The following is a 14,892-nucleotide window of genomic DNA, read 5'->3' on the forward strand; positions in this document are numbered from 1 at the left end:
CTTTGTTTTTGTTTTTAGTTCGTTTTTGTTCTGTTCATATTGGACAACAGCTCATTCCTACGCAGATGGGATAACGTCATTCTGTGTGTGCAGTTCGGAACAAAAAACCACCGTGAGCATCCTCGACGACATCGGCAGCATGTTCGATGACCTGGCCGACCAGTTGGACGCCATGTTGGAGTGACCGCTTGGCATGTCGCCTGGGCAACGCTGCACCCGAAGTGACTCGGATGGACACAACGGGCAATCCGGCTCCCTGTCCCTTTTGTCGCTCTTTCTCGTCAGCCTTCGCCGATGGACTTGGCCCCCTCTTCCCGTCTTCTGCGCCTCCTGTCCGTCCAGCGCTGCTCGGGGGAAGCCGCCGATCCCCCTCTACAGGCGGAGCGAGGGGAAAACAATAGACGGGAAGAAGAAGAGCAACAAGGAGAGGGAGCCCGCAATCAAAATAGGTGTCATCCTTTAGACTTTAAACTAATAGCGATTGAAAAAGCAACAGTGTGATGACCCGTCGTATGGTACGTGTACATTCTAAGCATGGAGAGTTTATATCTACTGAAAAAGTCCTGCATTAGCACAGTGTTATATAATCGTCTACAGATAATTATGACGCTCTCGCTCTTTGGATCGATGTCTCGGTTATGTGTGGAATTCGGACCTCTGGTGTTTTGACCATGTAGAACGATGTAATCTCTGACCAAGACCAGACGGGTTAGCTCCTAAAGTGTGTGTGTGTGTGTGTGTGTGTGTGTGTGTGTGTGTGTGTGTGTGTGTGTGTGTGTGTGTGTGTGTGTGTGTGTGTGTGTGTGAGAGAGAGATAGAGAGAGATTGGTAGGTGTGCATGTGTGCGTCAGGGTTTGACTTTGCGTTTTGATTTCCTTGACCTCACCTTTAACGTACCCACTCACACGTGCAAACGTGGAGAAGCACAAGGGCCCGTGCGGTTCGCTCACACACGCGCGGGCACACGGACACAGGAGCCTGCACAATTCACAGATGGACGTGAGCAAATCGAGGGCTACAGCAGGTTGTCCTTGAGAAATAAATGTTAGGTTTTACAAAGAAAAAGATTCTGGGATGCATTTCAAAATGATAATAAAATACAAAGTGTTTAGTTCAATGCAGGTGAAAGGCAGCACAGTCCCCGTGAAGCTTCAGCTGCAGTTTCACCTAATCACCGACCCCTGCTGATGTTATACGGAAGGATGAGTGATGCATTTTTCTTCCGATTTCTAGTCTGAAAGCGTTCACGTGGTAGATGGAAGGCGGCTTTTAAGACAGTCATGCGGAGAAGAAGAACACATTTCACTCACTTTTTCCGTAATACTGAATTGAATTTAGCGCATTGGTACACCTTGACATATCATCTTTTCATACCAGGAATGAGTCACTACGCGTGCAAATCCTTCTTTGTGACCAAATTGGCTGTTTGCCCTACTGAGACAAAGTCCAAGGACTGTGTTTTTGGCGAGAGCGCATCTGTGATCCTGATTTTTGTGCCAATTTGGCTAACCGGGTTTTGCCATGCTGGGCAGCAGAGAGAGTTTCTTGGAGATGCGCCTGTGGAGTGACAATTTGGTGGTGGAAAGTCAGTCCAAACTAACGCATGCTCAGACCGCGTCTAAATGCCGGCGCAGGCCAGACAGCTGCTCAAACTCTCACCTGCCAAATTACCAAACGCTAAGTTAGACTCCGCTGTGATGAAAGTGAAAAATGGAAACTTTGAAGAGAGGCTGAATACCGTCCTTGTATGCTGTTGAACTTTGTCAAACTGTGTTTTCGTAAGCACAGACTGATCTGGTAACATTGGTGATTTCAACATATTTCATGTCCATCACACTTTTTGATTTCTAATGTAAAATATTCTCAGATTGGACCTGTCTGTGTATTTGTCTCGAGGAAACAAACGCTTGTTCTCGTTAACTCTTTTCTTTCTCATCCCACACGCTGACAAGCGCTCGCCCTGTGTTGCCATGACAATCTGCTTCATCATCATCCCCGCCATTTTAAATGGAGTTGCTGCGGTTTCGGCACAATGAGTCGCAACAATTTCGAAATATGTTAGGACAGTTAGAGGCAGCAGAGATCGGTGATGATGGACGCGGTTTGTTTGAGCAACTTTAATGACGTATTCCCTTACATGACTATATTTATAATAAATGATTTTTTTTAGGCGCGTGTGGTGCTAGGAAAAACAACAAAATTGCTGCGTAAAACCGGCGGAGTACCTCTTGAATTGCTCAATCTAACCCGAAGTTGCATCCCACTCATACAGAGCATCATTTAAATAATATAGAGATTACAATGTATAGAGATATTTGCAACCAAAATAGAAATGTATTTATGATGTATGTGTCAACCTGAAGACTATTTTTCAAAGTTAACAGATCTAATCTGAGTGTTCAATCGAGTTGCTCTCCATGCTTCAGTGGTGCGAGTTGATGAGTCGTCATCTGGTTCCTTGTTGCCTGCGTGTGTTCAATTGTCCCACTGTAGCGTCGTGTGTCGAATACAAGCAACACTTCTTCTCAATCCTTCTCGTTTGGCTTTCAAACCGGTGGCACTTGTTTTCCTTTCAAACATGTGCCTTGCTTGTTTGTGACTTTGCTTTGACTTCGAGTACATTCGAGTATGACCCATAGCCGGCTCCTGCTTCAAGATGACATATTCGACATTTTCTCATCCGACCTCAGGGGACCGTGTCGAATATGCCCCCTCGAGACGAGCCCCCAAGGTGACCTGGAAAAAAAAACGGATTTCCTCGCAAAGGTTTGCGTTCCCTCGCATTTAACTTTCAAATCGGCGTGAAATACAAAGGCATCAAATCTGTTCGCGATTTTTTATCATAATTGAGCGAAATATATCGAAAGCGTACTATCGTCTCTCAAACATCAGCGCGTTAGACGACAGTTGCCAACCTGACGCGGAAATAGTTGAACGCGCATTTTTAAACAGGCGTCCCGTACGATTTCACCTGTTGCAAAGACAACAAAAAAAAACAAAACTGTGGAATCATCAATCTGTGTGCTGATTCCTACTATTAGCGTCTCTTTGGACGCCGCCAATTGTGTGTGATGTTGGTTGCGATTTTTTTCTTCTCAATGCAGGGTCAACAAATGTACTGTACCCATCACCCACACGTAGAAAGGAAAATGCTGAAAGGGAATTACTTGCCTTACGTTCATGCCAGTGTTCTTTTATCCGGTAAAGTTGCAGCTCTCCCTCAGACGCTGTTGGTTTCAAAATGTTGAACATGTTCTGCGCCCGCTTGGATCTCATTGCTGTTCTGGGTTTATTTTGAAGGCATGTTGGAGTTGGGTGGGAAAAAAAAGACACAGATGGTCTTATTTGAGTTTATTTCTTAACAAAAGAGAGAGCCACGCCGTTTAAAGTCGATATCCTGCCTGTGCTTATATGAAGGGATACCAGAGTGGTGTCTCCACTTGTTCTGCGGTGACTGATGTGACAGACGGAAGTCGAATGCGAGTGCGCGTTTTGTGTTGCTCTGCTTTTGATCGTGTGAAACGCGCGTGAGACTATTGCGTGTGTATGTCGCAGTGAGTGGACAGTGGTTGGTGTGCTTGCAGTGACTGCATCGTATGGCCATCTGCTCTAAATAAATAAACGTTCTATACAAACGGCATCATCTTGTGTGTTTTGCTGTTTTTATGTTTGTTTTGTCCACGTGGGGGTGTCACAGAACTGCAACTTTGAACGCCTCAAGGCCATAAATCGTGAAAAATCGCCGTCACAACAAAAGAAGCCAACTGTTTATTTTGCTGCCATCTTGTGGCATCTCTAGGCAATTCAGCTATTTGCTGACACGCCACGTGAGGTTTCATTTCAAGTATGTAAATATATCTCACAATGTACTTATTCATTCATGTATTTATTTATATACGGCATGTATGTTAGTATATATAGGACAATACATGTAATAAGGTTTCAAAGCTTTATAATCCGTGGCACAATCAAATGGCAACGACTGCCATTTGTTTTATAACATGATTCTGTGCGCCTTACCTTGCACGAAGTATACAAAAAGCGACAATCAGGTTAAAAAGAGAGGAAAAAATGTCATTTGGCGGGTGTAATTAATTCACGACTTTTTTTTTGAGACAGATACGTTCTAAAGTCCACAGAATTGAATTAATATCCCAGTTTCAAATCAATGTAATTCATTGATTTGTATTTCAATCATTCTAAAGACGTAAATTGGGGTTATGCGTACAAAAAATGTTTGACTCGTTTATTGGTTTATTTTATTCTACCCCGTGGCTTCCCGTAAATGTGCCGGTGGTTGCTGCATGATGGTTCGATGCTTGCAAGGACCAATGAAAACGCCTCATCGGAATGATTATGGTTTATTTGGGAATTGCGCGCTAATTGACAGCTCCGAACCGAATGGCGTTTTCGCAAAGTCGGTCATGGGTAGTGTAGTTCAACCGCTGAGGAGAGGAAAATATCCACCAAACAAGAGCAGAGCGTGCGTTCAACTACATATCCCAGTATGCCTTGCTGTGTTAGTAAGCGTGCGTGCGTGCGTGCGTGCGAAGCGTGAGCTCGGCGACAGGGAGGGGAGAGGTGGAAAAAGGAATTTAGGAATTCGTCTCCAAACTTGGAGCAACGCTGTTGCTGAAACGATGGTATGTGCGTTTATTAAACTCGACATGGAAAAAAAAAACACGATCCTGCTAGTTAGGGGAAAACATCGGCTGTCGGTTTTCAGCGATCAGACCATATAAAGCGATTGATCTTGGTTGTGATGGCTAGTAGAAAAAATGCTAACTTAAGCTAGCCAACAAGCCCGTTCAGCTAGCGTTAGCTACTTCGTCACGCAGGGAAAAATCCTTTTCTGGCCAAGATGACAGCTGATAACATCGTGCTGTTTGTGTTGCAAGAATCCATCCCTTTTCACATGCGGAAACTTGTGCTAAAATCACTGACATTTGATCAACTGTCGGGATCCAACTTTGGTCCGTTATGCGCATCCGCCCCCCTTTTTGGGTGAGTTTCCCCTTTTTACGGACGTTTCCTGGTTGCGCAAATACTTGGGTACGCGTTGTGCGAGGCGATCAGTACAATGTCCAGGTTAGCTTTGGCTGTCTGATCGTGTGGAAACCTTTGTCGATTTAGCTGACGGGTTGCATACCTCCATTCAGTCCGAGTCTGGTTGTTGTTCTGGGTACTGTATTTTGACTGTCACTTTCTTCTGTCCCTTTGTCTATGAGTTGCAGTCTCAGTCTGCCTCAACGGGGCTTTAGAGTTTGGTTAATACACGCGTGTTTTGACTCTCAAACGATCGGCCCCCTATTTGCAGTACATCTATGTGGAGAAATACTAAATCATCATTCAATCATCCGCAAAGCTACTTTTGTTTTTGGGTTAAAGTGGGAATTGTACTTTTTTTTATATAACACCCATAAAGTTGGTCAAATGTCGCAACTTCTTTTATGCATTCATTCGGTAGACTCACGCACTACAATGACATTCAGCAGAAGAGTTTCTTCAAAGATAATCCCCCATTTCAATAGCAATGAGGTGCGGCATTTTGCAACGCCCTCTCGGTGTGATGTAGCGCAGTTGTACAAACTGTAATCAAAACGGCTTTTCTTTGTATAAACTAGAATTTGTCACCCAGCTCTTTCATTCCATCATTTGTTCCATACACGTGAGAACCGTTCTTCCATTTTCCATTTGTGTCTTTCCAGGACTAGGCAACTATCCGGGTGCTGCTACGTCCAGCTGCTCTTTGTGCGCGTCAAGTAATGAGCAGCAGCCGCCAGACGTGTCACCACAACAGATAATCCAGTAAAACAGCAAAAGTCACAGCCACCGTTCCCAGCGGTCCATTCACTCCCAGGGCTGACTCGGCAGGCAGGGTGAGACAAAATAGATGCGTAGTGTTGGAGGATGATCAAGCAGGGGGAAGCGTGTTGTTGTCGACACGGCGGGATCCCTTGACCGTTCTCCACTTCCCCAGGTCCTCCGCGTGTTCGTTTGATTCGGGCCGAGTTGATGTGCAAAAGTCAGAGGCTGGAAATGGAGAAGCTCTTGCAAGATGTTTTACTGAACGTTCAGGGCACAACACGAATCGATTCGGGCTCCTGTGAGTCTCAGATTTCATCAGGAAGCCCCGAGCAACTACAGTCACACGTACATATAGGCATAGTATGTTAATTATATTAATTAGGGGCGGGCAGTCCTTCCCCTTATGTAAAAATCTGAAACAAAGAAAGGTCAATGTAGTTCGATCTTGGCATTTTGACAAAGTACAGACCATATCTGCTGGTCCACAAATCTCGAGACAAGAGTTCCTCCTCTAGGGAACTCGACAGCCTTCAGGAACTTTCCCAAGGTGGGAGACGCAAAAGAAAACACTTGGGGGGCTGTTAATCACTCAAGGGGAAATAGGACCCCAGCTTCACACTACATTCTTTGTTTTAAGTAGCGGATGTTCAGGACAGAGACCTAATAGTCAAAGTCGACCTGTCTATGATACAAAGTTTTAAGCTAAACATATAACATATATAGGTGATATCTTCAGTAGCTTCAGTGCACACGAGTTATGCAATACATTTACAAATGTAATCATGCTCACTTTCGATTGATATTTTCATTTTTTTGCTAGGTGCAATGTTAAACCACATTCAAGGAAAAGACACAGATGGTGGAAATGTTCTCGTTTGTTTTTAAATATTGGAACCACTCATGAAATTGGCCTTACTTTGCTGCAGAGCAGGATGGAGGCTTCTTTCGGTCCAACCTTCGCAGCCGTGGCTGCAGGAGCTAAAGGTGAAGCGCAGATCACGTCATCTGTTGTTTTTATTTGCTGCCCCCTGACCCAATTAATGACAATTATTATTCCTGTCTTTTCAGCAGAAACATCCAGCACTTATAAACAACATAGAAGAACTCCATCATCTTCCAGCACCTTGACCTACTCTCCTCGAGATGATGATGACGGAATGGTACTCATTCCCCTCGTCTTTTTTTTTTTTTTGTTGTGTGTGTGGTAACGTGCATTTTAATCTGTGAAAAAGGCGACACAAATTTAAGGTCAAACTGCTCTGAATCTGAATTCTTACCATCTGACACTCTCCTGAATTGCCCCTTTGTTAAAGCCACCCATTGGTACTCCTCGAAGGTCGGATTCGGCCATCTCAGTGCGGTCTCTCCATTCGGAGTCCAACATGTCTCTGCGGTCTACTTTCTCTCTGCACGAAGAGGAGGAAGACATGGTGGGTCCAACACCCCAGCCCTTGTATACGTCACATGCTGTATGCAGTAGATGAAGTAGGGATGCGCCGAAAATCTGGCCGCAGGAAATAACCCAGATGTGTGAAAAACCTTTGTCACAGAAATAAAACGGGCCAAACAGATTGTTATGCTGATGCCGAACTGAGTGAAGGAGGTGTCTTGACACAGGAAAAGTTTTTTTTTTTTGTGTGTGTGTGTGTGTGTGTGTGTGTGTTTTGGTGCATCCCTACTACCAAGCATATTGTTGCAACATGTTATAGAGCACTACACTGTTGAAATCACACCGAAACAAAGCAGTCTGTGTGTATGCGTTAGGAGCCCCAGGTATTTGCCGAACAGCCATCCGTCAAACTGTGCTGCCAGTTGTGCTGCAACGTTTTCAAGGACCCCGTGATCACCACTTGTGGGGTGAGTTTACATCTTGTCGACCTTTTTGACCATCCGTCCATTTACATCCCCTTGCTGCTCCGTGGATCATTTTCTTCAGCGTCTTCAACATTCCTTTTGCTCGCAAAGGTCCCCGTCAGCACAAAAATTTGGTTGGTTGTGTTGGCTAAAAAATAAGTCCAGGCAAAGGCTATTTTCGCATTGATTTTGTTCATCTTATCGTATGTCACCTATGAAAGCGCCAAGTCGATAACTGAGTGTTAGTTGAATTTTAAAAGAAGTCCTAATCAACGCCAAGACTGTTGTCATTTCTAGAAAGAGATTTTTGTTTTGTTTTCCAGCACACCTTCTGCAGACGATGTGCCTTGACCTCAGGTCAGTTTGAATGGACTGGTGGCGAAAAAGAGAACGGTGGTTATTTTTTTTAAACATGCAGTTGGAAGAAAAAGTATGCAAGCGCTTTGGGATGAGCTGGATTGGAGATGCGGGTGTTTTGAGTCATGGGGGGGAAAAAACGGAAGTGAAATGTCATTCAAATGTACTTTATCTTGCCGTTGCATATTTGAATCCATACCTGACATTGATGCTCGGCCCCCCCTTGCAGACAAGTGTCCCGTGGATGCGGCCAAGCTGACGGTTGTGGTCAACAACATTGCAGTTGCCGAGCAGATTGGCGAGCTTTTCATTCACTGTAAATACGGCTGCAGGGCCACCGTCAGTGGCGCGGGCGCGGGCGCGGGCGGGGCCTCCAACGCCACCGTGGCGGGCAAGCCCGGAGCGTACGAGGTGGACCCGGTGGGCTGCCCTTTCACCATCAAACTATCCGCACGCAAGTACGAAGTGCATGAACGTTTTGAACGTGGCCCGTTTTTTCAGTAGCCGCCTCTCCGTGACGCCAAATCTCTTTCCGCGCAGAGAGCACGAAGCCACTTGTGACTACAGGCCCGTGCGCTGCCCCAACAACCCCTCCTGCCCCCCGCTGCTCACCATGAACCTGGAGGCGCACCTGAAAGAATGTGAGCACATCAAGTGTCCCCACTCAAAATATGGGTAAGTCTTAAAAAAACAACAAGAACATTCAAGGCATGTTGCGCTGATCCTTGGGGTCACTTCTATGCATCTCCCAACAGGTGTACTTTCATTGGCAACCAGGACACATATGAAACCCACCTGGAGATGTGTAAATTTGAAGGGCTGAAGGAGTTTCTGCAGCAGACTGATGACAGGTCAGCGCACTCACGCCACCGCCGGACGCAACTGGCGCATCGTTGTCGCCACGCCGTCCATCAAGCGGCTGACTTGTCTCGTCGCCGATGTCCTCTCCGACTCTCGACCCCATCAGATTCCATGAGATGCAGCTGACTTTAGCTCAGAAGGACCAAGACATTGCTTTCCTGCGCTCTATGTTGGGCAAACTGTCTGAGAAATTGGATCAGCTCGAAAAAAACCTGGAGCTCAAATTCGGTAAGCGTCAAACGGAACGAGAGCTTCTTCGAGGGCCGGATGATCAATCGATGGTCATCGTTTGTCTTGAGTTTTGGTGATGTGTTAACAAACCCTGTGCGCTTCAGACATGCTCGATGAGAATCAGAGTAAGCTCGGTGAGGACCTAATGGAATTTCGCAGAGATGCTTCCATGCTCAATGTGAGTACAAATGGAACACATTTTTAAAAAACGTTCTCCTTTTTTTTTTTTTTGGTAGTATTCATGAACATGATCATATCTTGATGGAGTCAAAGAAGATTCCTCCTGCCAACGATCAAACTGCCCCAACTTTTGACTGGTGATCCATTTGTGATGATCACTTCATTCGATTCATTTTTTTAATTTTTTTCCAGCGTTGCCTTGTTCATACATCGTGCTTTGCTTTTCGTCCGAGGCTTTCACAGTCGTGTCACGGGTGAGAGGTCACGTGTGATTTCCAGTGACGCGTACCGTGTGTTTCTGTAGGACGAGCTGTCCCACATCAACGCGAGACTCAACATGGGAATCTTGGGCTGTAAGACTCCGTTTCTTGTGTCCCTATTGATAAGTTGAAAATGGATCGCTTTTCTGTCTCCTTGCCTCCTCATCAACCTCTTCTTCTTCTGTCCTCGTCCACGTGCCGTCTCCTTTTCATCCTTCAACAATCTAAGAGGTTTAATTGTCTTCGCACTGTTACTTTTTTTCCCTTTTTGTAGCGTATGACCCCCAGCAGATTTTCAAGTGCAAAGGCACTTTTGTTGGCCATCAGGGACCTGTTTGGTGTCTTTGTGTCTACTCCACCGGAGACTTGCTCTTTTCTGGCTCCTCAGACAAGACCATCAAGGTAATGCCCATTCTGAAATACAATTGTACTTTGCGCTATGAGTTTTTCTACGCCATATGAGCCGCCGATCAGCTGAAATTGTTGTTTTTCTTAATTTGATTAGATTTTTTTACCTAGGATAACTTGAGATACAAGTGCCGAAAGGAGGCAGGCCACTCGACTCACTTCTTTTTTTTTTATTTTCAAATCACATTTCTCTTCTGAGTCTGCGTATGGCCCTTCACCCCCTGACTTTGGCTGACACTCTTCCACACACAGCACTGTTTGAAATAAAAGCTTGGAATTGTGGATTTGAATCTCAAAGTCAGCGTGGAATCATTGATAGCAAAGTTTTGCTTTTTGTTTCCGCACTTTCAGGTCTGGGACACGTGCACCACCTACAAATGTCAGAAAACCTTGGAAGGACACGACGGCATCGTGCTGGCGCTCTGCATCCAGGGGTAACGTACAGCGTGCACGCTCGCTCGCTTCGATGTGACCTGCGTGATTTGACCATACGTCCCGTCCCCCCCCCCCCCCCCCGTCTCCATAGAAACCGCCTCTACAGCGGCTCTGCGGACTGCACCATCATTGTAAGGAGGATTCGTCTCCGTTGTTTTCCCGTACTGCAAAACAAAGCGATGCCCTTCCTTCCTTTTCAAAGCGTGCGTGTTGGGCATTTTTGCGTAGGTGTGGGATATCCAGACCCTGCAGAAAGTCAACACCATTCGTGCCCACGACAACCCCGTTTGTACGCTGGTCTCCTCCCACAACATGCTCTTCAGCGGCTCCCTCAAGGCCATTAAGGTACAGCCACGGCTCACCCCGCGGAAAATGTGCGGCTGTTGGCGGGCGCGTAAGCAGCCGTTTTGCTCGAGACGCTTGGCGAATAATTGAAGAGGCCGAAAAGCAATACGTGTGTCTCGAGGCTATGATAAGTACATGAATGGGATGTGGCAATATCTGTTTCCATGGTAACAGGGAGGGAAGTAGAGAAGAGGTGATGGTGGGTCTCGCTACATTTTTTTCACTTCTCTTTTGCTGACGCTATAAACTTCAGGGGTTTTTTTCCCCCCTCGCTTCGAGCAGCTTCTCCGTAATGAATTATTTTAATGCCCTCGGCTGATGTTCGAGCCTTTATCGACTCTTCCGCTTGAAGTAGCCTCACCACGCTTATACTCACTCCACGTACACTATGCTCATGTTTTCCTGTAACGTCAAGCTTGAATTCAATTAACAGAATCCGCTTCTGCTTTTCAGCAGTCGTTTTCTTAGGACCAATGATTGGGGGAGAGAAAAAAAGAAATTAGGCCAAAAAAAAAAAGAGGAAAATGTAAGCACCGAATGCAACAGATTAACTTGCACTGTGAGCTCACGATTCTCATTGCCTGCTCTTGATTTATCTTCTGTCAGCTTGTAGGATATGGGATGGGGATACGTTACCTCCCTCAAATGTCACAACAGTACGGGTACTTTAAATATGCTCAAAATATACTGCCACAAAGAATGAAAAAAAAAATCAACCAAGCAATGTTACGGCTGATATATCCGTATCATTTCTGTTGTAAAACTCTACGTAATGTTGTGGTGTGCGTGCATGCGTGCAGGTGTGGGACATTGTGGGGACGGAGTTGAAGCTGAAGAAGGAGTTGACTGGACTGAATCACTGGGTCAGAGCACTGGTGGCCTCCCAGAACCACCTGTACAGCGGATCATATCAGACCATCAAGGTAATGCCAGCTGGATGCAAAATCTCCATATTTGGAGCCACGCCGGAACGGGGTCTCCTTCCCTACTTTAGCATACGCTGATTATTGGCTCTGTTCCGTGCACCCGCGTGAGGGGGAAAGCCTCGATTGAAAAAATATGATTCCTATTAGAGTGTTGTCAAATGTCACTCAAGAGTGATGCGCTAGCTTCGTCGTCTATGTGAAAAATGGCTACGCTGCGTTGGATGAATGTGCCTTGCCGGCGTCTCTGTTCCCATCACATCTCAAAACGCAACCCCGACAATCGTCTTTTTCCGCCGTGTTTCTCTCCTCTTGACCGCTTCCTCCTCGTGCGCCTGACAGATTTGGGACATTCGCTCTTTGGAGTGTGTCCACGTCTTGCAGACCAGCGGGGGCAGCGTCTACTCTATTGCCGTCACTAATCATCACATCGTGTGCGGCACCTACGAAAACCTCATTCACGTAAGATCCTCCCTCCACGCACGCACACTCAAACTGAATTCACTTTTCTTCCACTGCCGAAATCTCTGCGGCGGTTTTGAGCTCCAGACTAGTGAGATGTTGTGTGTCCTGTCCAGGTGTGGGACATTGAGTCCAAAGAGCAGGTGCGGACCCTGACGGGTCACGTGGGGACAGTTTATGCTCTCGCTGTCATCTCCACGCCCGACCAGACCAAAGTGTTCAGTGCCTCCTACGACCGTTCGCTGAGGGTGCGGAAAGATGATTGTGTTTTGTGATTGGCGTGCGACCTAAATGCAGAGATTCAATACTTGTGTGTGTGTGTGTGTGTGTGTTCAGGTGTGGAGCATGGACAACATGATCTGCACCCAGACCCTGCTCAGGCATCAGGGCAGCGTCACGGCTCTGGCTGTGTCCCGAGGTCGCCTTTTCTCCGGCGCGGTGGACAGCACGGTGAAGGTAGCACCAACGTTTTGACGGCTTCCCCACAAATTCACCCACGTGTGCATTTGTTCTATTTGACCTTTGCCCTCGGTCTCCCCAGGTGTGGACGTGCTGAACGGAGAGCCAGCCCCCCGGAGATGGTATCATGTTTGTCAGCGGCGGACGGATCTCCCACGCGTCTACATTCCCTCCTTGCCGTTTGTTTGTCTTCACACTCGCAGTCCGACAAGTATTTGCTGGAAGAGCTCCGACCTTTCGACCCTCCAAGGTTACCAGGACCAAGCGTTCAACTCAAGGTCCTCCATGATCTCATCACATTGTGCATTATGGCAAGCTCTCATACGGTCGGCTGACTGAATGTTCCGTGCCTGTAAATGATTTGAACCGCCGCGCCGTTTCCTTCGACATTGCAGCTCAATCGGCGATGCATCGAAGAACTCCTCGCGGCTGGTTTAGCGCACGGGCTTTTTACATCAACTGATCTTGTAATATAGCGCCTCTTGAATTTCCTGTTTACAGTATTTTATAAAATGAGATTACAGTTCAGGGAGACTGAAAAAGAAATATGATCGGTCCCCCCCCCCCTCCTCAACTCGGCTTTCTGAAACCAGCCTTTATAAGATTCAATTTCAATAAGATAGACGTTCTATCGCACAGCCACTTAAGTCCAGAACCTGCGCGGACTAATAAGAGACACGCAAATATAATTTGGTGTGTGCGTGTGTTTTAATGAGTGCCATATGCAAGGGATTCGAGGAGAGGATGAGCTAGTCGGATCGTTTCGCGGCGCACACATTGATACGACATCATGTGCTTTTTGTACGCGTTAATAATCAGCAGGAAGTGACAGCAGGTTCGTAATAAACTCGCAGAAGCCAATACGGACAAAGTGCCACTGGACAAACATGATGTGTAAGCGCCCATATTGGGCTAAATATAAGCCAGTCGTCATAGCAACATGTTGACCCACATCACATTTATGAGTAGGGTGCACCCACAGAACATTTACTAAACATTCTCAAAGGTATTTTGCTTTCATCCGAGTGCGCATCTGGACCACTACTTAGAGATTTCTTGTAGACGTGTAATCATGTAAGGTCAAATTGATCATCGATCAATAAAACGGTTGTACACTTGAACATTTGAGTGGTTTATTTCAAGTCAAGTCACATTTATTTCTATGGCCCTTAATCCCAAAGAGTCTCAAAGGGCTTCACGTGCGCACATGCATGTCCATCTGTTCACTTCACCATATGATGACTCATCAGCTCGCACGCGCCGCTGAAGCATGGCCACGCACCCGTGTAACCGTAAATGCACACATTCAGCCATTTTGATGATGGAATCATGAGCATTACTGGATTCTAAAAGAACATGAATACCGAAATTGAACCGGAGAACTAAAACTTTAAAAAGATTTCAGCGTTATTGTTCCGCTCTATGAAGCTCCGCCTCCGCTGACCACACATCCCTGAAACGGTTTCAGTGGCGTTCCGTCAGGGCCAGCAAGGCCTTCTCTGCTGGCCTAAACATTCTCAGAAAATACATTTAATACATTTACTTTTCTGGGAATTTAATTGATGTTATTTTATTTTCATAAATATGTAAACAAAAGTATTCTCTGTATACTTTACGTCATATTATTTCCACTTAGTCGAGTGGCTTTCAATGTTATTTTGAATAATAAATGTTATTTTGAATAACATTGAAAGCCACGCGATAAATAACTTATTTATTATGGTAGAGTTTTTAACCAATCATATTTCAGATCGCTTGTGTTGCCAGGTAAACTAAACTTGCTCGGGGCCTTCAGATGAAACAGAGCCGGCCCCTGTGCGCTGTCAATGAACGGGCACAGTCAGCTTGCAATAGCCAATCAGATCACGAGCCTGCGTACCAGGGCCAGCGAGAAGGGCTGATTACGTCGACACTGGACGTGCGCGTTCGGTGATTGGATGAGCGCCTGCTAGAAGGAGCTGTTGCTGCATTTTGACCCAAAATGGCCGAAGGAGAAGACGTTGATCTGGTTGCAGGACTATTTTGCACACAATTTTCAAGACGGACCTTCCACTGGATTTACCCATTTAAGTTGTTTTACCAAGGCAGCAAGGAAACATCAGAGCACGGCTGGCCACTTCCAAGCTACGGTGCGTTTCAAAACGTTTGGGGACACTCGCCTCGATCTGCAGCTCAGTGAACAGGCACTACATTGGTGAGTAAATGAATTTTATTTTACATTTCTTCTTATTTTATTTCGTTAGTATTAATGGTAACGAATTAAAATGACAAAAGATACAAAAACGTATCAAATAAATCAGCTCACCTGC

At 46.0% G+C, this 14,892-nt stretch overlaps 2 protein-coding genes across 14 annotated transcripts in view; both read left to right on the forward strand.

Annotated features, from left to right (window-relative positions):
* Positions 1 to 3,640, forward strand: part of caskin1 (CASK interacting protein 1) — a 39,602-nt gene extending 35,962 nt beyond the window's left edge. For all 7 annotated transcript variants that reach the window (XM_086133894.1, XM_086133895.1, XM_086133898.1 and 4 more), the window contains one exon: positions 94 to 3,640. In XM_086133894.1, coding sequence (XP_085990020.1) covers positions 94 to 184 — 91 coding nt within the window. In that variant the 3' untranslated portion in view covers positions 185 to 3,640. The remainder of the gene's footprint in view (positions 1 to 93) is intronic.
* An 869-nt stretch (positions 3,641 to 4,509) lies between these two features.
* On the forward strand, positions 4,510 to 13,704 carry traf7 (TNF receptor-associated factor 7). 7 transcript variants are annotated; one of them, XM_086133903.1, is made up of 23 exons: positions 4,510 to 4,643; positions 5,709 to 5,879; positions 5,981 to 6,106; positions 6,735 to 6,792; positions 6,877 to 6,968; positions 7,122 to 7,238; positions 7,573 to 7,665; positions 7,986 to 8,019; positions 8,249 to 8,477; positions 8,560 to 8,694; positions 8,775 to 8,870; positions 8,987 to 9,108; positions 9,216 to 9,289; positions 9,596 to 9,644; positions 9,826 to 9,953; positions 10,311 to 10,393; positions 10,486 to 10,525; positions 10,623 to 10,739; positions 11,540 to 11,662; positions 12,005 to 12,124; positions 12,241 to 12,372; positions 12,461 to 12,580; positions 12,666 to 13,704. In XM_086133903.1, the coding sequence occupies exons 4-23, from the start codon at positions 6,741 to 6,743 to the stop codon at positions 12,678 to 12,680; spliced, it is 1,971 nt and encodes a 656-aa protein (XP_085990029.1). In that variant the 5' UTR covers positions 4,510 to 4,643; positions 5,709 to 5,879; positions 5,981 to 6,106; positions 6,735 to 6,740; the 3' UTR covers positions 12,681 to 13,704. The 7 variants fall into 7 exon arrangements, with proteins under 7 accessions (XP_085990029.1, XP_085990033.1, XP_085990030.1 ...); XM_086133907.1 differs by having other exon boundaries at positions 6,880 to 6,968; XM_086133904.1 differs by having other exon boundaries at positions 6,740 to 6,792.
* The last annotated feature ends 1,188 nt before the right edge of the window (positions 13,705 to 14,892 follow it).

This window comes from Hippocampus guttulatus, chromosome 16 (assembly GCF_054856545.1).
Source record: "Hippocampus guttulatus isolate MCC_2025c chromosome 16, RoL_Hgut_1.0, whole genome shotgun sequence".
Lineage (NCBI taxonomy): Eukaryota > Metazoa > Chordata > Actinopteri > Syngnathiformes > Syngnathidae > Hippocampus > Hippocampus guttulatus.

Coding starts and splice junctions, on each gene's coding strand:
- traf7 (XM_086133903.1), top strand. CDS start 6,741: ATGGAGGCTTCTTTCGGTCCAACCTTCGCAGCCGTGGCTGCAGGAGCT. Junction 8,478..8,559: donor ATCAAACTATCCGCACGCAA/GTACGAAGTGCA, acceptor CTTTCCGCGCAG/AGAGCACGAAGCCACTTGTG. Junction 12,125..12,240: donor CCTACGAAAACCTCATTCAC/GTAAGATCCTCC, acceptor TGTCCTGTCCAG/GTGTGGGACATTGAGTCCAA.